Below are 23951 nucleotides of genomic sequence, written 5' to 3'. Positions count from 1 at the left end.
GATTTCTGATTTTTCGAGTAGCTCCTGCCTTGGCAGCCATGTGTTGCTCAGCAGTTTCCAGCAGGAGAGAACATTTGTTAACTTACAGGTGTTTGTTTTCGTTCACTGCATTTCCACTCAATTCCCAGCTTGGTATTCCCTCAAATCCTGTGTCCCCGGGTGTACACATTCCAACATGATGGGCACACTGGAAGCGTATAAAACAGACTGCAGATTGTAGATTCCCATCTTTATATAAATTTAGTATTTCTTTCCCTGAACAATGGCTCTTCCAAGTCTAATAAAAATAGATTTTCCTAGAAATAAAAAGCATTTTTCTTATGACTTTGTAATTTATTTATTTATTTTTTTGATGGCTGGAGCTTGAGCTATACAGCCTCTCCAGGTAAGCATTGAATCAGACAGCATGTAGCTATAAACTTGATTTCATTTCACATCTATCATTTCTATCAGTTTTCCCTTCTTTCACTTTTCTTTCTTCAGGCCAGCTAGTTCCCGCCATGTACGTGTTTTTACTTTTGGTTTCTGCAACTTCCAGTAGCCACCCGCTAAATTTTCTCGGCAACAGTTATCTGAGCTGCGCAGCGCCATGCGCTCCTCCCGGTCCGGCAAAGGGCGGCTCGGAGCACTGAGTTCCAGCGGCCGCTGCCTCGGGGATGACACGCGGCCCCGCGGCCAGAGGGGCTCGAGGATCGCGGCGTGCTGTGTGTTGTTGGAACCTTTTAACTATTTCACTTCAGAGTGTTTGTTCATTTTAGATTATTCTATTCACCTTGTGCCTTTTCTTCACTTCTAACAGTTACGTATTCCCCTTTTTCACCAACTCAGCTTCTAAGGTTTTTGTGGGGTTTTTTTTTCCCTTTTTTTTTTTTTTTTTTTTTTTTTTTTTTTTTGTGTGTGTGTGTGTGTGTGTGTGTGTGTGTGTGGTTTTTTGTGTGTGTGTGGGGGGGTTGTTTGTTTGTTTTGGTTTTGGTTTTTTGGTTTTTTTGTTCTTGTTGTTTTGGTTTGGGGGGGGGGGTTTGGTGGGTTTTTGGGGGGCTTTTTTTTTCTTTTTAGATTTAATTTTAACGACCAGGCGACAATTCGATCTGCTTTTCCAGTTTTTCTTCGGGTTTTCCACCTTTAAATTTTTTTTTTTATTTCCTTTTTTTATCCCCCCCCCCCCCGCCCCCCGTTTACTTTTTCTTTTTTTTCTCTCTTCCTTCCCCCCCTTTTCCCTTCATCTCCACTCTCACGTTTTTCGCTCGCGACTCCACCTCCCCGCTCCGCAGCCCCGCTCCCGCCGGGCCGGCCCCGCCTCGCCCCAACCTCGGGGGCCGCTCTCCTCCTGGCAACAAGTGACGCGCGCGGGGCGGCCAATGGGGCGGCGCCGGCGGGGCGGCGGGCGCGGCGCTCGGGCACGGCGAGCCCGGCCGCTCCGCGCAGCCTGCGCGCCGCGGGGGACGATGGCGGGCGCCGGGCGCTGCCTGCGCGCCTGCGGCCTCGCCTGGCTCCTGCTGTGCTGCGCGGCCCGCCGGGACCCCGCGGGTAAGCCGGGCGCCCGCCGGGCGAAGGGGGAGGCGGGGCGCGGGTGCGCTGCGGGGCGCGGAGGGTCCTTGAGCGCCCCGACGGGCGCCCGGGCGGGTCGGGGGGCGGTGTGACGGGCCTTCCGCCCCGGCGGCTCCTTCGGGCGCTGCGCTCCGTGGTAAAGTCCGAGTGCGCGGAAACAACCTGGGAAACTTAGAAGGAGAAGCGAAGAAGGCAGGAAAAATCCCCGGACCTCTCTCCCGGACCGTGCGCTTGGCCTGGGGCGTCGCGAACGGCGCCGCTGCCCCGCCGGCCGCGGCTGCCACGTTCGCGGTGCCCGCGGGGCCGGGGCCGGGCGGGGCCGCGGCCTTTGGCCTGACAGCTCGGGCGCAGCAATCACCCGAGCCCGGGCAGCTCCCGGCAGCGCGCCCCGCGCCGCTGTTACCGCCGCGTTCTGCGCAGCGAGACGGAGGAGGAAGCAGGTGGAAAAGTTTCGCGTTGAGCGAATCCTTGTAAGACAATGCCGCTAGCCGCGTCAGAGCTTCTGGGAAACAAGTTGAGCTCTTCGATAAGTTGCACCTCGCGTGTTTTTTATATCCTGTGATAGTAACAGGCTCAGGTTGGTAGCTGAAGAAGTCACTAAAACTTCATGGCCAGAACGTTGAACTGGAGTAATTATTAATAAATTGCTGCACAGAGAGATTTCGAGAGACACCATCAGCAGTTTTTCCAGGGAAATTTTAAAAAGTGATTTTCCACTTGGTATCAGTGTGGGGGCTGTGGAGGCAGAAATGAAAGAAGACATGAGAAAAGTTAAAAACTTGTTACAAGAAATAAAAAAGAGGAAGTCCTGAGAGAAGAATAAAAAGAAAAAGCAGATACAATGCTGAAAAAGTACAGGGTTAAAGGATACCAAAAAAGCGGGTTTAGTTGTTAAAATGTCATAGTAGGATTAAAGGGACAGTTGGTTCAAGTGTGCTACTTAAAAAAATTCACTGTAGTAGGTTGGTGATTTACAGATTCTTTTTGGTGTGATTACCTAGGTACTATTTAAATACTGTTTGGCACTTACAGTGGAAAATTCATGGGTAGACTGGGAAGTGGTGGTAAAATTCACTGCGTAACATCACCGAATATTTTCCTTCCTGTTCAGCCAAACGTATGAGTAAGTCATAACAGAAAAACGCGGTAGGAATGTGATTGACAGTGCATTACTATTAAATACAAAATACTACTCAGCAGATTCTTTATTTAAGCGGCAGAATAATGGCCTTGTGGGTCTGGAACAGCCAAGATCCACTTCTGGCTGATTAGTGAAAGCTTTATCCTGTGGAGCCATCTTTATTGTGGCATAGAAATAGTTTTAGGGCATTTTTTCGTGGTTCGCTTAAACCTACTGCTGCTTGTCAGAAGTGTTCTTACACTGACAGAGGTGTTAGCTTATATTAGTAGGATGATCCATATACTTTTTAAATGGTATACTAGGCTTTATCAACTTGACTTTTTCTATAGTTATAGGTCCCTATATAATTTTTTTTAAAAATTACTCCTAATTTGTCGTGTGTCATCTTTGGTGGGATACACATTCTAAAACTTTCTCCTCAAAGCAGTGCCAGTTAACTTAGTACTACTGCAGTTGCATCCACAAACTGGTCCAAATGTAAACCTCTCATGCTGTGTATCATCTATGATACACAGTTCTAAAAAGAGTGCTCATTAAGTGAAGATTATTGTTAATTATATTTTATGGTGTCTGTTGTGTGTATGTTACTGTGTTTACAGACAGGCTTGAAAATGAGATTCTTTACCCAGTAAGCTTGCAAATTAATCAAGGGCTGATGCAATCAGTATATGTTAAATATAGAGGAAGAATTCTTATCACTAGAATTGGATTTAGAAGTCTCATTTTGTCTCTCCTCATTTTATATAGACTTGGAAAGAGCTCTTTTCCTCCAGAAGTTAAGACTCACTAAGGAGCATGGAAATGCACTGAACATGGCTTCTACGGAAGAGGTGGTTTAGCATACAAAGAGAAGTTGTAGTACTTTTCTGAAAGTGTTTCTCGGAATATGATTGCCCTTTTAAAAATGAGCTTCCTGTGAATATGACGCTGAATCATATCCATATGTTTGTTCTTATTCAGGCAATGATGCTTTTACCATTCGCCATGACAAACTGAACAAGTGCATACAAGTTAAAAACTCACTGATTGTCATAGATGACTGCAGGAACACGAGTGAAACTTTATGGAAATGGGTATCCCAGAATCGCCTCTTTCACTTGGGGTCCAGGCAGTGCCTTGGACTTGATATATTCACCAAATCAGTGTCTCGCCTGAAAATGGTTGATTGTAACTCAGAATTAATGCTGTGGTGGCGGTGTGCTGATGCTTCCATTGTTGGTGCATCTCAGTACAGAGTGACTATCAAGAATAACTATGTGACTGCAAGCATAAATGCCACAGACCAGTGGAGAAGCAGCAATACTTCCAGTGATATATGTCGGCATCCCTACCGTGGTAAGCAGGTTTGCACTTGGGAGATTTTTTATTTGTTGAGGGCTTTTTGAGTATGTCTCTGCCAATAAGTTCTTAAAATTAGTTATGCAAAAAGATTGATCAATGAAGCAATAGAATGTTGTGCTGTAGAGGGAAACTTTAAAGGTTTTTAAGAAAAAAGAGGAGCACAGTAGTGCACTGCTACTGAGTGGCTTTCTCAGCAGGTTTAAATCCCCCCTGCATCATATTTCAGTGCAAACCTATTTCATTATGAAATACCAACCACATTCTGTCTGAACTGACCTCCTCGCCAGGATGGGAATTGTCTTGTTAGCAGGGTTTGAGGATGTTCTCTTTCTGGTAGGTTTTACAGTCAAATTCAGAGCGTGCTGCCAGCTCGCAGCCTGCTAGCCTGTGAGCTTTGGTATGATAGTGTGTACACTTGACATGGAAGCCAGTCTTATCTGAAATCTCATGCTTGCTGGAAGAAGTAGTGAAAATGTGCTTTACCTTTTCCCTTTTCTGTATATGTTGATTGTTAAGAGTCCTTGTTCTGTAGGACTCTGCAAAGCACTTGGATTTCAATAGGACCATGAATTATCCATAACTTACCAGAATGGGGGAGACAAGTTTCTGCTGTTTCTCAGAAGAAAAAGTACAGAAAAATATTTCTCAATGTATTTTTTTTCCAGTTCTGGCATTGCTGTATATTATCTGTAACAAGAAGATATAGTATTTTAAGACCACAAGTGTGATTTGCATGCATTTAGGTTAGCTGTATCTGTACAAGCAGTAACACTGATTTGCTGTTACTTTCCATGTCTAAGCAAAGAAAAACAATATGGTGTCTTTATTTTACTACTTTTTTTTTTTTCCCCCTGCAGAAGTTTATACCAAAGATGGCAACTCTTATGGTAAACCCTGTGAGTTTCCCTTTCTGTATAACAAGGTGTGGCATCATGACTGCATTCAGGATGAAACGCACACGGGTGGGAAATGGTGTGCCACTTCTGAAGATTATTCTCGTGATGGAAAATGGGGAATCTGCTTACAGCCAGGCATGTTGGGTTTCTGAACAGACATCCTAAAAACATTCTGTCACTTCTCTGACATACAGCTCCACCTTTGTGTGGCCGTTAAGCTGTGTAAAAGCTTTTCTATTGCAGCATTGGCTTACACTGCAAGTATTTGTGATGACCGATATAAAAATCAGTAGACCCTCAGTATTATATTGAAAACTTTTTCTTTTGAAACTTGCATAATGTTTCTGTATAATTGTAGTTACAAGTACCTTCTGCTTCCTTTAAACAGAGGATGGTTGTCATGATATCTGGGAACATGATCCAGGGTCTGAAAATTGCTACCAGTTTAATACACAGGCTGCACTTTCTTGGAAGGAAGCTTATATTTCCTGTCAAAGGCAAGGAGGAGATTTACTTAGCATCCAAAATGCATCTGAATTAAGTTACATACAAGGTAGGTGTAATTATTTGCATATTGGGAAATCTTTATAAAGTGGAGACAGCACTTTGGTTTCTGTCCTAAACCACTGGGTTAAGAGTTGATTGTACTTTAAATATTTTGGCTTTCATTTGTGCAGCAAAACTAAGGTGCTAATGTCATTTTAGGGAGTTTAAATGTATTTGTATGATTTCATTATAGCAGTTAGGTGTTGTTCATATTGTTAATGAGGAATGTCTCCAAAATCTTAAATACAGGCCAGAGCAGCAGTCGGTGTTTTAGCAGAATGTTACTCTCTTGTTACCATATTTCCTCCCTGATGTTCAGTCTTGACCTGGAGAAATTATCAAAGTGCCTTTGGAACTATAAAACCAAAGGAGACATTGGAAGGGAAGGCTTGTGTGGATTAGCTCCTCCTCAGTTCAAGAAAGTTTGCATGTCCGATTATAGTAGCAATCTTTCTTTCCTGAAATGCATGCCATTTCAGAATGTATTTTTAATTTAAAATTTAAATTTTTAATTTAAAGGAGACCAATAAAAGATGAGCATTTTATACTATTTGTTTTCTTTAAAAAAACAATATCTCTAGGCAAGGATGACATTGCCAAGATCTTCTGGATTGGCTTAAATCAGCTGGATGTTTCTGGCGGCTGGCAGTGGTCAGATCACAAACCTTTGAATTTTCTCAACTGGCATCCAGGTACTAATACTTCTGGTGGTATGGACAATATTCTCAATAGTAATTAGTATTACTTTTTTTTCCCCATCTCATTCCATTTTCAGAAGCATCTTTTCCTCCTAGCCAGTGAATCTTTCTGTTCTCATTTTATATTTGTGGCTGATTAGGTTGGTAATATCTCAAAGAAGGTAAAACTTACATAGAATTTTGAAGTCCATTTTAGTAAAGTATCCACAGCTTTCCTAGCTGCTAAATTTCTCCTCCTACTGACGGAATGATTTCCCTTGTGCTTGTGCTTAGGCAAGGATTGGCGTTAGAAGCTTAACTGGGGTTTTTAAACTTCAAGGTTGCCTAAATTTGTTTCGAGATGAAGACGAAATAAGTATAAAACCTTTTTTAATTACTCCAAAGGTGCTAGTAAGATTAGTGAGAGTATTTGTAATTTTCAGGATGAATATGTAATGTTCTCACAAGTGTTCCATGAATCTAAGTGTATATGAGAATCCCAGAGTAATAATGATCAGGAATACTGAAGCTAATGTTGTTCTGTCGTTCAAACTGAATTTGATCTTTTTTAAGTGGAATTCTTTTTTTCTTTAGTTTCTAGAACAGTGCTGCAACTGGAATTCTGTGAAAAGTTTAGAAGTGGTTTCTGTTAATTCTTTGATAACTTTGCTAAGAAATTTCTGTGGGATTTTCCAAATGTGCTCTGTCTTTTGGAAGGGTTGAGAACTTTGCTGCTTGTACTATTGACTGCATCTTCTTCTGGAACTGTGACCACTCTGTGGGTCTGTAATGCAGAGCTAGAGGCCAGACTATGGTGAGATACAGTGGCATAATTTAGTGTGCAGTTATGGCAGACATATTCATGTCTACTGCTCTTGTGAAAGTACTTAGTAGTGCCTTACAGAAATTTTGATACATGCAAGTTGAGCCCATTACTTTTTCTTTCACTTTACCCTTCTGAAAAGACCCTGGCCTGTCCCACTGTTCTCTTTCATGGAGAATTGAGATTTACTTTGAGCCTTTTTTCTGTGAGCCTGAACAAACCCAGTACAGGGGGAGCTAAGGTACTCTGTGTAGGTCACAGCTTGGTTTTGCTTTGAGGCGCGAAGAAAAAGAAAGTAAAAAAGTTCTATTAGAAAGGGGCTCCAAGGGAAACTGAAGACTGCAAAAAAAGAGCTTTTCTCTGTGTGCTGTTTCAAATCTGGGGCCTTGTCTCAGGTTTCTGTTAAGGTAAAGATTATGGTTAGCATTGAGAGAAAGTACAGAACTGTGTTTAGAGGGAGAGTGTAATGGGACTGCCAAAGGAAACTGAGGGCTGCAAAATTGGCTCTCCCTTGAGATATTTCTAGTCTGGGAAAGTGCTCAGGCAAGGGTTTCTTGTATTGTAAATAGAACATTCCTCCTGGTTCTATGATTAAACATTGGAAAAGAAGTCAAGATTCCTTGATTCTGAAACTTTCTCTCTCTCTCAAAAAAAAAAACAAAACACCAAAACATTCTGTGGGACCTGTGCTAGGACAACTGCTCTCAGTCGATGCAAATTATGTTCTTCAAATACAGGGTACCATACTATCCAGACCATGTTATTCTTGTATTGAAAGCCAGTAGTAAAAAGAAGCAGTCGCTGCCTTATTGTTTGATAACTTGTGCTGTTATGTTTTTATTTGTTCCTGTCTATAGATATGCAGAGTTTATCCCCACTGGATGGGATGAGTTGTGTGGTGATGAATGCTGCTTCAGGTCAGTGGCAGAGTTACCACTGCGGGACACAGCTTCCATATGCTTGCAAGAAGTCACTCAATAAAGTTTCAAGCATTCCAGGTAGGACAGTTTGCATTTTTGAGTTTTGTATGTTAATATGGGTATAATGTTCACTTATGGAGTCTTTCTTTTCCCTCCCAAGCCTTTTCAGGCATCTCTGCCAAAACATTTTCACAACAGCTTTGGGTTTTTTAGCAGAGCAGAAGCAAACTCTGTTTCTTCAGTGTCAAGATGATGCATCACAAACAGTTTTCATATTTGCAGCTTTCTCATTCACACATAAAGCATTTTGCAGCAGTCCTGCCCTTTTCATCACATTTTTCTCCATGGCTTGTGCGTTCTTTCATGTATTACTGGAAGTCTGGAACTGGCAGTTGCATCCCAAACCTTTCCACCTTCTCTTTAAGCCTGTTTCTCTCACTCTTGGTGTGTATTGACATAAAATGAGACTTACCTGGGTCTTGGATCAAACTCTGTTGAATACAAGTAGAAGTATTCAAATAACTTTACTGTCCTCTGAAACCAGGCCAGGCACTGAAAATCAGAGTGCAAGAGTTGGTGGTTTGCTCAGGGAGTAATCTTTACTGGACCCATAACAGATCTTACAAGATAATAATTCCTTCTTCCCGACGCACACACACAGAGGCCTTCAGTGTTTACAGTGTCCAGCCATGCCATATAAATGCTTCCATGCTCTTGGTCATTTATCTGCACCTGAATGTCCAACCCTTCCTATATCTGTGACCTTTTCTCTGTGTGCTTTGGCCTTACTCAGTTCCCGGGGCTCTCCTGCAAAAACTTTCACTAGAAGATAATTGTGCTTGGATGACAGGGAGGACTAGAGGGTAAGGGGTGGGGGGTGTGTCTGGCTGAGGCATGTTCTCTTCAGCTCCCCCTGGAGAGGTGTACATTTGAAGAAGAAATAGTTAGCAGTGTTGTAATGCATTAATTGCGTTTATATTGTGTTTCCATTAATGCATTACAACAAAGCAGTTTAAGTTTAACTGAACTGATTCAAGTTTTGCAGTGATGCTCTGAAAGCTAGTTGTCAGTTAACAATTCTTGTCTGTTCTCTGGCTCTTCAGTGGGGTATGTAGAGTTATTACCAGTGTTTATGTAGTGTTTTATTCATTAAAAAACAAAATTCCTGTGGTTGGAGTATTTTTTATAGTGTATTTTGAACCAGAACGGCTATTAGTGTATAGCTTTTTAGCATCCATTAAAACTAATTAGAGTTCTTTAATATCTTGAGAAGAAAAAAATATTTAAAACTAAGCATTTTTTGAGTTGTGTGCTTCTTTCCTGCACACAACTTCTTGATTTGTCTTCAGTTGATTTTGAAATCTTTCTTGCAATTACTTTTGAACCTTTCACTTACGCTAAGACCAGCTTAATGTAATATAATCCTGCTTTTTATTTTCACTCCCACTAACTTCTTTCTCCTTCTTCCTACTTCATGGCCCTGAAATATTATGAGTTCTCCTAATGCTGCATTGAAGTCTGTTTGTTTGACTAAGCTGTGACCCTTTCCTACATGAGCCCTGAAGAGATGCGAACACATTCTGATTGCTACCTTCTGGCTATTTCCAAGGTGCTGCTGACTTTAAAGCCAGCCCCTTGCACTAGGCAATGTAAAACAAAAGCCTCTGATTCTGTTTCTCTTCAATATTAGAGTTTTGGAGACACTTGGATACTCGCTGTGAGCCGGGCTGGCTCCCCCACGATGGCTTTTGCTACATGCTGATAAACAACCAGGCACCTTGGAGTTCAGCAGATGAGTTGTGCAAAGCGAATAAAAGTAACCTCATCAGCATTCACTCTTTAGCAGATGTTGAACTGGTTGTTACAGAGCTTCATAATGGTGAGTTGGGGTAGTAGTAAAGGTCAAGCACCAAGTGCTGCACGCCGTAAGTTACATGTATCCAGCATATGGGTGTCATAACCTCTGGCTTTTTAGTGTGGGTGTTAATGCTGAGCTTGTACTCAGGCTAGTGTTGTATGTTGCTGTGCAAATCCAGTCCCCCTGTGTTAGGACTTGTTCTGGTTCAGTTTATTAATTTATTTATTTGCTGGGCTAACCGACATCTAGTTTTTTATTACTTTATGCTTAATTTGCTCGTTCAAAGAGAATAGTAGATAGTTGGGTCAGTATTTTGACTGCTGAGTCACTGGTAGTGTTTGCTGTGTCCTTGCCTGCACATTAATTTGGTTGAGGGGTTTTTTTTTGTTGTGTGTTTGTTATTTCTGTTTGTTTGTGGTTGGTTTTTTTTCCCCATTGTTCCTTCTCTGTAAAACTTACTCATAGTTGTAAAAGTTATAAGAATAAAAGTTAAGAAACAAGACACCAAACATACGTTATGGTTGTGTCAAATACCTTTTCTCACCATAAGAAAAATAATATCTCTATACTGCTGCACAGTATTTTTCACTGCTGTGCAGTATGATAAAAAAATTAATTTTGCTGATAACACACTGCTTTCCTATCAGTTTGAATATTATATTGAAACGATAATGTTGTCTTAATTTCAAATTACAGATGCTGAAGAGGAAATATGGATGGGTCTAAAGAATGACGATGTGCCAACCTTGTTCAAATGGTCAGATCGCTCACCTGTGGTTTTTACCTACTGGGATCAGAATGAACCAAAAATTCCCTTTAACAGCACTCCTAATTGCGTGTCGTATTCAGGCAAGGTAGGAGTAACAGTGTTGAGTTTGGTTGTTGGTTTGTATTTTTCATCACGGTGGAGGAAACATTGGTGTGTTTGAAAATCAAGGAGGGGGATAAAGCAGATAGCTGATCTTATTTCTGGAGTAATCTTTAAAATGCATTTTCCTACAAGCACATTTCTTAAAATTATTTAGCTGGAACTCTATAGCTATGTACTGCAAAGAATGGAAGAAATGACCCTTAGCTCTGAGACTGCCACATTGTTGGCCTTGTCACTCTGTATTTTGGATTACTATATTCTTGCATGTCTCTGGCAGAAAGGTAGGAAAGTAGGGAAATCTGGGTTCAGTCATCTCTCAGACCAATTTGGGTCACCCAGTCTTAGGATAGAATGTTCTAAAAAGAGTTTTGGTGAAGGAAGGAGGTCACTGAGAGTGGGAAGCAGGCTGTATCTCAGCCTGCAGATTCATTAGAAAAGTGGAGCATCCATTTGCCTGCTTTGTCATTAGCCTGGCCCTGGAGCTCCTCTGAGCTCTGTGCTACTTCCACATTAAGCTGAGCACCCATTCCCTTCCTGATCTGAGAGTTAGGCCAGGCACCACCTTGGACTTTTCTTTCCTCTTTCAATGTGATCCAGAATCCTCCCATCTCCATATGTCAGGTTTCTCTCTCCCTTCCAAACATACACCTGTGCATAGAATCCAGGGCATCCCACCCAATATCTATACTAAAAACATTTCGGCTTTCTCACCAATGGAAACAGCCCCTGTCAAACATAGAAATTGAAAGATTGTTAGAATTTAAAATACTTTTTTTTTCCTTTCGTTCTCACAGCTGGGACAGTGGAGAGTCAAATCCTGTGAAGAAAAATTGAAATACGTTTGCAAGAAAAAAGGAGAGATTTTGAATGAAACAAAATCAGATAAAAGTTGTTCATTAGAAGAGGTAATAGGAAGCCTCTGTTTCTTTTTGCTGTCATTTGGCTCAGAAACCTGCTTGAAATCACTTACTTCCTCTACTTCCATTTCTTTCTCGTCTGTTCATTAAAGTCTGTGAAACATTTTATCTGAAAAAGGACATTTATATCGCACAAACCAAATTTCACACTCTCCTAAGCAGGCTTGGGATGTATTACCAGTATATTTATTGATGAAAGTATTATAAGCTTGGACCCAGGAGGGTTTGTGTTTTATTTATTTAAAAGAGGTTGATTTAATTAGAAATGTTATTGATACCACCATTTTTTCTGTTGTTTTTGCTCACATTATGTTTTAAAATTTAGGATAAGCACTTTGCAATATAAAGATACAGAGAGATTGTTAACTGGGAATAGGTTTTTTTACGTTTCACTGGCTCTCATTTTTGTCCTACGACTTGAATAAAGGTGGGGGCCTTTTTGTTTTTTTGTTGGGTTTTTTTGGGTTTTTGTTTTGTTTTGTTTTTTTACAGTATGAATCTTACAGCTTAAATAAAGCTTTTGTCTTTTGAGCTAGCCTGGGATCGTATTGCTAGCTACTTCAGAGTTATTTGGTTCCATTTTGTGTGGCATATTGCTTGCAACAGGATATATGTTTGCCCCTTATCTTTCTTTCTACGTGACCTTTTTAGTCTGTCTTTTCAGAGACTTCCAGTATGCAGAGCTACAGCTTTCTGTGCTGTTCAGACACCAGTGGCATTGCTAGGCTAGAAAAGAGTTAACACATTAATGTTTCTTGAAATTTCAGTGTAAATATGGGGAGAAATGTTTGAATAATACACAAATTTGTAAGTTCACAGATTTTTAGCATCAAGTATTTTTCTCAGAAGTAAAGAAACACTGGTGTATGCCTTCCTAGTATTCTTGTGTTTGAATCCTGGCGTTGGTGGAACAGCATGAAAACTCCTATTGTTTTGAATAGGACTGGGCCGTTGCCCTTGTGTTTCTCTCTGTAAATGCACATAGTGGTCAGAAGACTCTGCCCAGGCGAGCTAAAACAGTGGTGTATTTTATTCCTGTGGCTGCATTATTTTTTACAACTGTGAATCTGAGAGTTGATGATAGTGGACCTTGTGTGTGACACAGTGCATTTCTTTCTTGTGTATGCTGTGCCAGCTTGTGGGCACCAGGCAGTGTTGGCAGTGATTTATTTTCCCCTGTAGGTAATGCCTAAATTAGGTTGTTTTGTATAAATGTGTTTTTTGTTTGCTAACCAGGGATGGGAGAGACATGGAAACTACTGTTACAGGATTGATAAAATGGAAGTTTCATTTGGGGCCCTGTGTAATCTTACAGTGATGAACAGGTAAAGCACATTTGTAATTTATGAGCAGGTTTAACAGCACAATCCTGGAGATAAAATCAGAGATTAAAACTGCTGTATGATAACTAATGGTTTATTAAAAAAACCAAAAAAGTAGAGAGAGAATTGCTTTTGCCAAGAAGTAGAAAGTCGTGTTTTCCACGGTGTGATGGTAAACCCACCGTGTGAAACCTTCTTGGAAGTATGAGAATTCCCAGCCTGCTGACTCCACGTTGAATATGTCACTGCCTGCATGACTTCTTGAACTGACTCATGTAATATCCCTGTTTTTTAAATTGTCTCAGTAGTTTGATATCTTTCAGATACTGACTGATTAATCTCTGAATTTTCAGATTTGAACAAGAATTTATTAACAGTCTAATTAGAAAACACACCAAAGTTGAAGAAAAGTACTTCTGGACCGGTTTGCAGGATATTAGCCAGTCAGGAATATATTCCTGGGGTACAGTGAGCGGGGAAACACCTGAAGCTGTGACATACACTAACTGGAATTTCATGCAACCAGGTAAATTTGAAAACTAAAGAACACAGAAAAATACTGTCCTTTTACATTGAGCAAGTACTGGAGTACCATGCTACAGAACTCCAAGCGTGTAATAAAGTAGTAATTCATAATTATGTCGGGGTTTTTTTTGAAAACCAGCCAATGGTTTTAAATGTGGTTTTACTGGCTTTAATTTTAGAGTTTTCAGGAGGATGTGTGGCCATGTCCAGTGGAAATTCTCTTGGAAGGTGGGAAACTAAGGATTGTAAAACCACTAAAGCATTTTCTGTCTGCAAAAAATACATTGGGAAGCCCAAGGAGCCAGAAGTGCTCCCAAAGCCAACTGATCCCTGTCCTCCTGGGTGGCACAATGGATCCGGCCTTGCCTGCTACAAGGTAAAATGTTATTCCTGTTTGATGTTAATTGCTCATTCCTGCCCCGGAGGAAGTGAGTGATCAGCCATTTTGTGGGCATAGCGGCTCTGGAGGGCATTTTAAAGGTGCTGCTCACCAGGAGAAGGGGTTGGTGTTGATTCAGATTGGCTGCCTGCAGATGTTGTCCTGTGTCCCCCTCTGCCTTTCCTGGAAGGTGCATTGTGCCTCCTTCTGTAGGCAGCTGGCTGGGGCAGCCCTGGCCCTGTGCTGCTGTCTCAGGAGCCTGATGCTGTTGGAGGGTGCTGTGCCTGTGTCCTCCCTGCTGCCCTTGGATAGGGAAGGAAAGCTCTTTGCATCACCTTCCTTGCCCTTTTCCTTTCTCTAAGATTATAGAGTAGGTAGAAGAGGTAGGATTTCCTCTTGTTCGAATATGGATATATCAAAACATTCAGTCTCAGTTTACTGTTTTGAAGTGAATACTGGAAGCAAGCAGCTGTGCTGTTTAGCTGGAATGGCTTAAATAAATTTGTATTTAGAAATGCAGGTTTCTCCCCTCCTATTAAAAATTAAATCAAGTTAAAACTGGGGCTGTTCATTGGATTACTTACTCATTATTTTTGGTCTCAGTGCCTGCAGTGATTTGTTTCTTGTAAACAGCTCATATAGCAAAGTGGGGAAACCCAGCCTGAATAACGAGGGTGTGGGCAGGCATCTGGAAAGGATAGGTCTGTGCTGCTGTGCAGCGTAGCTGTCCCATAGCTGATGGACATGACAGCTGGCCCTGGCAGATTCTCCGCAGCTGCTGTTGACCAAATGCAGCATGTCTGTGCAGAGAGATCCAGCTGATGGGAATTGTCTTGGACTGAAACCAAGGGGATCAAGTGGACGTGTTAGCTGAGGTGTATAAGCCAAACTTGCACCTCAGTTGCATACAGGTGGCCAAGGGTGTGCCAAAGGGCTTTCTTCAAGTGCAGCACTTAAGTGAGCTCAGTTTCAGTGAACATTAGGCTTTGTAGTTCACAATAAATTTGAAAGAACAACATCCCTTAAATCTTGCAACTTGACATGTAGTTATGGAATGAGCTAGTTGGTGGTTTCTAAAATCTTTTTGGTAAAGAAAAACAGAGAAAGTCTGTCGGGTGGAATATGTTGTGTTTGAAACAAATTTTGTCAGCTGAAGTTCAGAGTCTGTCTGTTGTCAAACAAACTGAAAGAAAAATTGTTAAAAAGTCAAGTTCTTTCCCTCTGGAAATACCAGTTATCAAATCTCAGGTGGTCACATTTTAGTAGAACGGGAGGGTTTTAAAAATACTGCCTCGTGTCATTTTCACTCTGACATTTGGCTTTTGTCAAGTTCTTCCATAGTGAAAGAGTGCTGCGAACCAGAACCTGGGAAGAGGCAGAAAGGTTCTGTGAAGCCCTCGGAGGCCATCTGCCTAGTTTTAGCCACTCAGAAGAAATCAAGGCACTTCACTCTATCCTGAGAAAAATGATCAGGTAACAAATTAGCCATGTTCTAAAATTATGATTCTGTTGTGGATCACAAATGCTGCTGCTGACCCCAAATGGCAAATATGAGATAGCGTGTGACAACTGTATTTCCCACAGAACAGCTAGATGTGGCATTTGAACTGCCTTGCTGGAAAATGTCAGTGGAGTACAGCTTGGGCAAATATTTCACATTGCTAGAAGGCAGCACAGGAAGAGAAATTTGTGTAATCGAAGATGCTCAAAGCCAATCTAAGTCTGTTGTTATAATACATTTTTCCTTCTCCGTGTTGAATTTTGGCACAGCTAGATGGTAAATCTACCTATTCTTTACTGGTACATTCTTTAGAGATAAGTTATTATTTCAGTTTTTCAGATATGTCTCATTTTTATTCATGAAATGCTTCCTGACTAAGCTGGGTGCTAACTTTTGAGAATGTGAATAATGTAGTGTCCAGCAATCTGGTTGGCACAGATCCTATTTGGCATAGCTGCACTAACACTATATAGGCATTAGATGGGTGTGCTGAGTGTTCTGGTAGCAACAGATTAAATGCTAAATAATTTATGAGTTTAAATCTTTATTTTTAATCAAATGAACTGTCACTGCAAAGCTTTATTAGGCATTCGTGTGATGTCAGATCCTTGTGTAATACATCTTTTTGACTGACAGTCTGTTTTTTCAGAACTTTTGCCTGTTTAAACTCAAATGCTGCCAGTTATGTGATGTTAATTTTTTCATCAACAAACTAAATCAGGATTATTGCAGAAGCTGCCAGCATACAACGCTGCGATTAAATTTTTAAATCTGATGACTGAAGAGGTGCCTTCTTGAGAAACCAGTGAACTTTTTTTAGAAGTGCACAAGTCATGAAAATTACTCAGTGTTTATGCTAATAAGAGACAAAACCAAACTTGTATGCTCTATATATAGATAGTTTAGCTTGTGTGAAAGCCACTTGTGATTCCTTTGCTAAACTGGCTGAAGTCCCACAATAAAAATCAGTGCACAAATCATTTCTAGCTGTAGGCCTTTTTAGATGGTTTTGCAATTACAAATTTTGTTTTAGTGCACCTAATCTACTGTGAAATGTGAATAGAGAAGTAACATTTTATTTTCCTACAAGTACTTGGAACTGCTTTTCAGCTTACAGACTGTCTGAGGTATTAATTACATTTTCTGTTAGGAATTTAAAGGTGGAAACCTCTCTCTTTCCAGGACGTCAGTTGACACACAACGCTCCTGCATTTCACATAGTTCAGAAATCTTGAACTTAGTCTGAAAGATAAGTCCCAGTATTGCAGTATTACTCCAGCAGAACTTAAAATGAGGGACAGTATATTGAGCCTGGTAGAAATTGACTCTGTAGTCAGTGTTGCAGTAACTGCTCATATCAAATACAACTGAAAAGTATTTTCATCTGGGCTAACTCCTTTTGCACCACTTCAGAATATTCTGAACTGAAATACTACATAGTTGATGTTGCCTGAGGTATTTTTAATGTTTGTTTAGATAGCATGATGAATTGTTGAAGATAGTTATGCTTTTAAATTACTCAGAGGTGTTGATTACATAAAATATTTTGGAGGTCAAATGTCAAGGGTAGTTAGTCTAAAAATCAAGCTCGTTTGAGATAGGAAACCGTGTGAATTATTTCACCAAGAGCAAATACTTTAGCTAACTGGGAGAAATCATGCTAAGGTGATATTAGATGTGAGTAGCTGCTGGAGTGTGCTGGCATGCAGTTTGTTCATATTCTCTGTATTTACTCAGTGCAAACTCTGGCCTAAAGCATTCATTCAGTGCATTCATTTCAGCTTGGGGAACGAGCCACACCTCGACGCTCTTGGTTTCAGGTTTTTACCCTTGCACTGTTCTCTGGTGACTCATTGAGATTTGTTTGTTTTTAAATGTTAGCAGGAGTCATTTTGGTTCACCAGGAAAAGGGCAGCTTGCCTAGTCCATTCTGTTCTTTACTCAGATTCCACCTTAGAGCCAAATAAGAGCCAGAATTGCTCCTGCCAAGGCAGGCTATTGCCATTGGAAAAGAAAATAAGATTTGCCTGCCAGCCTTCCCCTGTCTGGAAGAAATAGGAGAGAACCTCTTTTGGCTTTAAGAGACCCGATCCAGGCGAAACAGATCTGGTTCAATTACTTCCATTCTTTTTGGACTGCATTTGTGAGGATTCTGTGTCTTACAGCTGGACAGTGCTGGACACAGGAGGAGAAATAGCTTGGACTGGTTAGAAGTAACATTTCTGCAAGGACACCTTACTGGAAAGATATCCAGGCTGCCTTTTATATGAACAGCTCTGCTGCTGTAATTGTTTTGAATCTAGAAAACCTCACAAACACTTGAGTTTGAGAGAAAACAAATCACCTTAATAAAATGGCCAAAACAGCAGTAAAGCTGAGATGCAAGTTGATGTAATTGCATTAATTCAGCTTCTCTTCCACTCAAGAGCGGGTAATTAGCAGGATGTGATGTAGCTAGTGCAGTAGCCTCTTAACAGCAGGGAGAGCAGGGTGGCCAGATGGGCTTCATGCAGAGTTTCAGGCCAGCACTGCCTGAGATTAAATAGTGCCTTAAATTGCACCATTAAGGAGTTGGCCCAGATGTATACCTTACCTCTTGTCAAGATCTAGGTTGACCTACAAACCCCAAAAACTTCACTTAGGCTCTTAATCTTGTGTTGGAGCTGTCATAAAGGACAGAGAAAATAATTTTCTATTTTGGCAGGTAGAATATGATCAGAAAAATTACAGGTTTTTAGTCCCTTCGCAATCTGAGCTGTATTTATTGACTCCTGTAGTACTTTGACTTTTATGAATGTTTAGCTCTGTGTAAAGGAAAAACCACCAGTATTCTGCACGGCTTGGTAGAGATCTTTCAGTAGGGTAGGGTCTTTCAGTGTCCATTAGTAGGTAGGGTCTTTCAGTGTCCATTAGCGTGGAGTCCACTGTAAAGCACAAATTGCATGTATGATTTAGTTTAAAACTCAGGATACTTTAGGTTTTTAGAGACAGTTCCAGGAGTGTAGCTCAAAGAATACCCTGTCACTGATAAATCCATTTTGATATGAGTCCATAGGATGAATTTTAAATGCTTTGCAATGAGGAGACAGATGTTTGAAGCACAAGCAAATTCCTTGCTGCAAGCTTAATTGCAATAGAGAGTCTTAATTCATCTTTGTCTTAAATAGTTGGTGGAATTCTTTCTGTGATGAGATGACAGTATAATTTCAGAGGGTTATCAGAAGGCTTTACTGAAGCTTAAAAGTACTGTCAAGTGTAGTGTAGCAGTTACTAAATTACTCATGGTCATGTCTGAACAATTCCAAAAGAAGCAAAAGAGGTACATTAATGTGTAAGAGCCTGGTCAGCTGAAAACGTTGTTCTGTTTGCAGACTAGTAGTTGTAAATTGGGAGAAAAGCTGGAGAAATTCTTGACCTGGCACACTTGTTTGTTTTTAAATTATCTATTATATAATAGCCAAATACAAATTGAAAGAGTTTGAAAAATTGCTCTAGAGTCTCAGGTAATTACTTCAGATCATTTCAAAATGAGTGTCTCAAATTTTCTTTTTAGTAGGTATTTCCTGTATGGTGATCAACTGCTTAAACTGCACTCAGTCTGTAGGTGACAATTAGGAGGGGATGTCTGCTTCTTAACTGGAAGAACAACCACAGAAAAATAAAGTCCTAAGGGCAAATAGCCAAAAGTGTCTTAGCTGCTTGACAGCTGTGAATGTTTGGCTCACAGTTTTCCCTCTGCAGTAATATGGGGCATTTAGGCTCTTTAAAGTCTCCTTAGTTGTATCATTGAAAGACTAAAGATTGATGAGTATGATAAAATCACACTAGGGGGATTACACTATCTCACCAATGTCAGAAAAGTATTACTGGAGTTGAAAACAAAGAACAAAAAATTAGATTTCTTGATGGCTGATACTTTTCTTCCTAAAGGAAACTTTACCAAGTAAAATACTCTTGCCCTCCTTGGATTTCACATACTTAGCTCAGAGATCCTGGGTTAAGCTGTTTCTTGGTGCTGCATCATCAGTATTTTCAGACTGTTCAGAATCTTTGTGGTGATACATGTGGAAAGCTTGCAGCAAAGCATGATTCTGAGTCCATCCCTCCAGGTAATAAAGTAATTTTCATAAATTTTCCAAGTTCTGGCTTCAAATCATTGAGTTTGTCAGCACTACCTTCTGCGGAGCCTTTTACAAGCTCTGACCTCTCCTGGTCAGATGTCTCTGTCCAGTTTTGAGCTTAAATTTATTTTTGAGTCATGATTCCCACAGATGTGATGTTCTTTTTGCTTAAATTGCTCCTCTTCTTGCAGATTTAGTCTCCTAAAACATTATAAAGAATAATTTTATCCTTTCCCTGTCTGAAAGGGAAGACTGGACAAGAAAATCCTTGGTCCTTGTTAACAGCCTAAACTCTTAATCTCCTCAAATGTCCTGTGTTCATTCTCTGTATTTGGTGCATCCCAATGGGACAGTGCTCTGTGGGATGCCGTTCTCCAGGAGCCCTGTAACACAATGCTGTGCTGTTGCTGTCACACCACCCTTATGAGAGTGCCTTTTCCACAGCTCTTTGGCAGTGGGGTTTCATGTAGTCTGTGATTTCACAGAAAACTCACGGTCTCTCTCCCCTCTGCTGCTTCCAGCTGATACTGTCATTCAGAGAAGTGTCTGTTGACTTTCTTGGGCAGGGTAGTGGATTGGAGTGAGTTATCCTAAAGTTCAGTACCCTACACAAAATTGAATCTTTGAGAATTTGCAGTACAAAACTAACCTTGCAGTTGGATTAGCACCTTTAAGTTTATTACAGCATCTTTAGATTCATAAGCAAAAGAGTATGGTAATTGTTCTTAATGCAGGTTTGAGTATTTACGTTGTAAACCTGGTTTTTTCCAGGTAATTTTCTATCTTGGAGCATAACTGAAGTTTTAGATTTAAGTGTTTGCTGCTTTTGAAAAATGAGGAAGTAAAATCTAGGGAAAAACCCAGTTCTGACTGGACTAAAATTTTTGCTGCCACTTGTTCTTGCAACCATTGAAGTCAGTGGTGTTAGGTGCTGATTTATGTCTACGCCTCATTTCTGAGGGTGCATAATTGAAATAGATGCCCACATTTAGTGTGTTTAAACCACTTACAGAGTTAAGGGAAATATGTGAATTCTTTGAGTAGAAGCTTTTGTGTGGTTTGAGGAAGCGTGTATTTGAGCTGATGGTATTTGAGAGATAGCCCAATGTGAACAAGAGAAAGGGAACCAAACCATATAATCACACTGTGTGTGATTCTGGAAGAAAAGTGTAGAAAAGAGACAATAATATGAAGTGACAGCTGATGAAGTGGTGATGCAGCCCACAAAGGAATTACCTGATCTAGTTTTCTTCTGTACAGAAGAAAACTTGTGTCTATTTTCTCTTTGAACTGTTACAACTTGCGGTGGTAAAACCTTGGTGTTGCTGCTTGGTCCTAAATAATCCCAAGCCATAGGTCATTCTTCCTATTAAATGACCTGAACCATATGCTTGACATAAGATTGTATCTTGTTTATTTTCAGCAATGACAGATGGGTCTGGATTGGAATGAATAAGAGGAGTCCTGATTCTTTGGGAACCTGGCAATGGAGTGATAACCAACCTGTAAGTTACCTTTTAACCTGAAAATGTGACGTACTGATTTGTTTCAACTAGGACTGAATTGAAATTAAATTGATAAATATTTTAATTAAAATATGTCAGGTCTTTCAACAGATTAATAATTCAGAAGACTGTGCACTTAAGAGCTGCCATTCAAGCAGATTTCCAATTAAAAACATATCTTTAACAAGGTTAACCTGATTTCTGTCTCCATTATATTAAAATAATTTCACAGAAATATAGTAGTAAACATCCAAGAGCTGGTGGAGAGAACAAGGTGTCTTCATGCCACCACAGAAGGGAGGGTTTATCAGCTCATTGCTGTGTTATGTCTGACTTTTCCAAAAATATCTTCCTCACTGTAATTGTTTTATTTGTCTAAAATTGTGAGTTCTTCCCCCTCCCCCCAAAAAAACAGACATGGAGACTGAAAACTGAAGGAGTAACTGTCATTCAACACTTACTTTAATAGTAATAAACATAATGGGACCCCAGGTTTGAATGATCATCTCTTGGGATTGCCACAGCAAAGCATCAAATGCTGATTCTTTTGCCCTGTCCATCATCCTGTAGGTTACCAGTGTTGTTATGCCACTTGACTATCTGGAAGATGAATATGATACAAGAGACTGTGCTGCATTAAAGGTTAGTTCCAAGGGTTTTAATAATGTGGGCTTTTACTTGGATGTACTTGGAAAAAATACTTTTTCCAGTTGTATACTGAATTTAGGTTTAGATGTCTTCTTAGTGTAGTGAAAAAGCTGTGGTGTTGCCTTTATCAATCTATACCTATTACAAACTTTCCTTTAATCAAGTACTTTTTAATGAGCCAAATGGTGTGCTAATGATAACCTTTCATAGGCATTGTTTTGAACCCTTTCAACTACAAAATATTTTAGTAACAGTGCTGTTCTGTATTGCATAATGCCATCCTATGGATCGCTTGTATATTACATATAATTCTGAAGGATATGTCATGGAGTCTAAAACAAAAAAGCACAGAGATCCCTACCACTAACTTTTAAAAATCTATATTAGCTTTTTTTAACTGCAGATTAAGAAAAAGTTTGAAACCTGAAGAAGGTAAACACAGTAGCCAGGACATAGCATGTGGTTGTGTTTATTATGTTTTTCCTTGTTTACTTGTGAAACAGACTGTATGTGCTCTGTTGGTTTCTAATTTCAAATGTCAGATCTCAGCTTGATTCCTGATTAAGCTCTTCAATACTTAATTTAGTCTTGATGGCATGAGTTTTAAAATAGCCTTTGATTTTTCTGAAGTATCATCTGACTTTTTACAGTACCTACCATCCATTTTAACCTAAAGAGAACCATCTCTGCTTTTAGGATTTACTGGGGCAAAGGAAAATTGCATCCCTTTCCTTCTGTTCACAGCTGTTTCCCTCATTCACTTCTCCTGTGTTCATGACCCCAGACTGAGAAGCTGGTCAGCACCGAGCTCCTAAAATTTTAGACAAAGGAGAGCACTTTGAAGAGAGTGTTGTGAATGTAGTAACTTTCCTCTCCTCCCTACTAGTTAAAGACATGTTATTTCAATAAATGAGAAAAAATTCTCCTTACTGGAGAGACCAGCAAGAGTGACGTCAGTTTTTCAAGCTTGTTTGTAAGAAATAATCGTCAATAAGAGTGATTGTTTCTGTGCCAGTTCAGATGGTTTCTTCTCTTCAGAAGAAAGGAGAATCATTTCAGGGGAACAAGTTGCAATAGATAATTTAATAATAAGCATCAATGAGAAACTAGGCACTACAAAAACCCTGAGAAACATTATTTCTAGAAAAGACTTTAAAGACATTGGTATGCAGACTGACCTTAAGCCCTTTACATAATTGCTTTACAGCAGTAGCTACCATGGAGAGTTATAGTTGAACTTATGGCTGTATCTGTTCTTTTATTTGCAAAATAAATTGTGTGACTAACAACACGGTAAAATACACTGACTTTGCCAAAGGACCTTTTAAGTTCAGTTTAATTTTACATTTCAAAGGCCTATGCTGTCCTAACTCAGTTCTCTGTTTCTACTGGTACACAGACCACTCAGTTTTCACGGAGATCATTTTGGAGATTTTACTTCCATGAAGGCAGAGACCTGGAATTTTACTTCAGGCCTTTTGATTGTGAAGCTAAGCTTGAATGGGTCTGCCAGATAACAAAAGGTAAACTGCAGTTACATCCATTTATTCATATAAAGAGTTAATTACAATGAGTTGTAATTATTGCCCTGTAATAGAAACTTTGCAAAAAATATTTTATTGTTTCCTTTCTGAACTGCTAAGAGGACAGTACATGAAATGTCTCACTGATGTCACATGCAAACAGTTGTACACTTAGATCAGAAATTGACTCTGAGGAGGATGCAGTATCACTGCTCTCATATTCTTTGTAGTCCCATGAAGTAAGAGGCAGTTTCTTGTGTGGTGATATAAGCCACTGAGATGCAGCATTTGTGGACTTGGCTTAATCTTTCTTAGTGATACTTTTAACTAAATCACCACAAGTATTTTGGGTATATAGTTTGCTTCAACTTTAAGTGGACTAGCTTTTTTCTGGTAAAACTGATGTACTATCTCCTCATTTTAGTGAAACAGAGGAGTGGGAATACAAAAGAATAGCATGGTGTAGGTGCAGAGATCCAGGTTTTTTTATGCAGTATGAAATGTAATCCAGAAGACTTTTACATTTGGGTTGTTGATTAAAGGGTTTCTTGGGATGAACTTGCTGGGGTGAGATACAGGTAGAAATACTACTTTGATGCTTGAACAATAAAAGAACCACAGATGTGTAAGATGGAGGTATGCAATACTCAGATTAATGTTCTATCAGCTTATTTTAAGCTATTAAACTTTAGTACAATTTCATTCTCCTTTTTTTCATCATGAATACTGAGAAGTATGAGTGCTAACCGTTACTTTATTATTGGTGGCCACAGTCTTGTTAGAAGGTGAATTCAGTGACTTTTCCTTTTTTCCTCTGGACAGGTAGCACGCCAAAGACACCAGAGTGGTATATACCAGGTAATTGGACTTCTTTTGTATTTTTCCACTC

The 23951-nt window shown here is 40.0% G+C and overlaps 1 protein-coding gene across 2 annotated transcripts in view; it reads left to right on the top strand.

Moving 5' to 3' along the window:
• Window positions 1–1439: 1439 nt before the first annotated feature.
• Window positions 1440–23951, top strand: part of LY75 (lymphocyte antigen 75) — a 45815-nt gene continuing 23303 nt past the window's right edge. The window contains exons 1-17 of one of the 2 annotated variants that reach the window (XM_040069649.2): window positions 1440–1527; window positions 3650–4024; window positions 4888–5061; window positions 5315–5479; window positions 6054–6164; window positions 7830–7970; window positions 9583–9771; window positions 10447–10604; window positions 11416–11526; window positions 12775–12863; window positions 13214–13386; window positions 13565–13761; window positions 15095–15237; window positions 20810–20891; window positions 21462–21533; window positions 22939–23062; window positions 23885–23920. In XM_040069649.2, coding sequence (XP_039925583.1) covers window positions 1446–1527; window positions 3650–4024; window positions 4888–5061; window positions 5315–5479; window positions 6054–6164; window positions 7830–7970; window positions 9583–9771; window positions 10447–10604; window positions 11416–11526; window positions 12775–12863; window positions 13214–13386; window positions 13565–13761; window positions 15095–15237; window positions 20810–20891; window positions 21462–21533; window positions 22939–23062; window positions 23885–23920 — 2422 coding nt within the window. In that variant the 5' untranslated portion in view covers window positions 1440–1445. Of the gene's footprint in view, window positions 1528–1989; window positions 2126–3649; window positions 4025–4887; window positions 5062–5314; window positions 5480–6053; window positions 6165–7829; window positions 7971–9582; window positions 9772–10446; window positions 10605–11415; window positions 11527–12774; window positions 12864–13213; window positions 13387–13564; window positions 13762–15094; window positions 15238–20809; window positions 20892–21461; window positions 21534–22938; window positions 23063–23884; window positions 23921–23951 lie in introns of those variants that run through there. The other variant, XM_040069650.2, reaches the window with a different exon arrangement.

This window comes from Hirundo rustica, chromosome 7, assembly GCF_015227805.2.
Source record: "Hirundo rustica isolate bHirRus1 chromosome 7, bHirRus1.pri.v3, whole genome shotgun sequence".
Lineage (NCBI taxonomy): Eukaryota > Metazoa > Chordata > Aves > Passeriformes > Hirundinidae > Hirundo > Hirundo rustica.
This window is presented reverse-complemented; position numbering and strand designations above follow the sequence as displayed.